General features: G+C 41.1%; 1 protein-coding gene across 1 annotated transcript; it reads left to right on the forward strand.

Moving 5' to 3' along the window:
- Window positions 1-489: 489 nt before the first annotated feature.
- LOC118045502 (dehydration-responsive element-binding protein 1B) lies at window positions 490-1,501 on the forward strand. Its single transcript, XM_035054161.2, has one exon. It carries the CDS (start codon window positions 547-549, stop codon window positions 1,414-1,416), a length of 870 nt encoding a protein of 289 aa, XP_034910052.1. The 5' UTR covers window positions 490-546; the 3' UTR covers window positions 1,417-1,501.

The raw sequence follows: 1,501 nt of genomic DNA on the forward strand, positions 1-1,501 counted from the left end.
TTTTTAGCACAAGGAAAAGGAGAAGGGTAATTAGATTTCCCTTTTGTTTATTTTATTCCCCTTCCAATAATTCAATGAACCCACACAACATGATTACTTACTCTGAGTTTGTAAACCAGTTGGTACTGCCTCCAGATAAATCTAAACCAGCAACGGGTACTCATTCAAGGTCGTGAGCAATATCAATCAATGCGGCGGGTCCTTTCAGAGAAAATATCGGTCACACTAATCTGTCTTGTTATTCATACTATTAATAATTCAAATGTACAATGGGGTTACCAGGCCCCATGATTTTGATCCACACATGTGGAAGCCCGAGCATCAGTGTGTTGCTCGTGTAAAACCGTACCGTGTATGTGTCCATGTCTGCTTCGCGGATTGAACAGTTTTCAAAGGAAATGGTCAAATAATCAATCAATCTCATGCTCAATGTTTTCGGCAGTCTCAGGTTCGTGTATCACTTACTAGCTCTATATAAACATTACATGTGCAGCTCGCTCTATATATCTAGATTGTGACGATGAATAACTCTTGCTAAAAGCCTAAATGGAATTTGAGAGTTATTCATCGTCACAATCTTCAATTCTTCAGACTTTATCGTGCAAGCAATGCAACAGCCCTAATATTAATAATCTTCCACGAGGGCAAGAGCGGCCAGTTGCAGTTTTGAAGAAGAACAAAGCGGGAAGGAAGAAGTTCAAGGAGACGCGGCATCCGGTATATAGGGGGGTACGGAGAAGAAATGGGAATAAATGGGTTTGTGAAGTGCGTGAACCAAACAAGAAATCAAGAATTTGGGTGGGGACCTTCAAGAGCCCAGAAATGGCAGCTAGGGCACATGATGTTGCTGCTTTAGCACTTAAAGGAGAGCTTGCTGCCCTGAACTTTCTTGATTCAGCTTTGATACTTCCTCGAGCAAAGTCGTCTTCTGCTAGAGATATACAAAGGGCTGCCCTTGCTGCTACAGAGGTCTTTGGACGAAGTGCTTCTTCGTGTTCTTCTTCCTCGTCACCTGATCATAAGAAACTGTCATGCCTCATTACAAGTTCAAGGAAAGTCTTGAGTCCATCTTTAAGTGATCTTCCACATGAGAAGGGCACAGAAAATGTCTTAAGACCTTCATTATTTGACACACAAAGTGTTGAGATATATGAAAAGAAGGTTTCTAATCAAGAGCCTTTTTCAAATATTATGGTCATGTCATGCTCTAGTAACTCCTCAGAGAAGGTGCCTAATCATTCCAATGCAACGTTCTTTGATGAGGAGGCATTGTTTAACATGCCAGGATTACTTGATAGCATGGCAGAGGGTTTGATCCTTACCCCGCCAGCTATGGCAAGAGGAGTTTATTGGGATGACATGGCTTGTTCTACGGACTTGACATTATGGGAGGGCGACTGCTTAGACTCTCAGTGATCATATTCAAATGTTTTACTTTTTCGTTTTTGATTCATCTTGGGGTCATATATAAACTTTATAATAAAGGTAGAGCTCTCATATA

This window comes from Populus alba, chromosome 9, assembly GCF_005239225.2.
Source record: "Populus alba chromosome 9, ASM523922v2, whole genome shotgun sequence".
Classification (NCBI taxonomy): Eukaryota; Viridiplantae; Streptophyta; class Magnoliopsida; order Malpighiales; family Salicaceae; genus Populus; species Populus alba.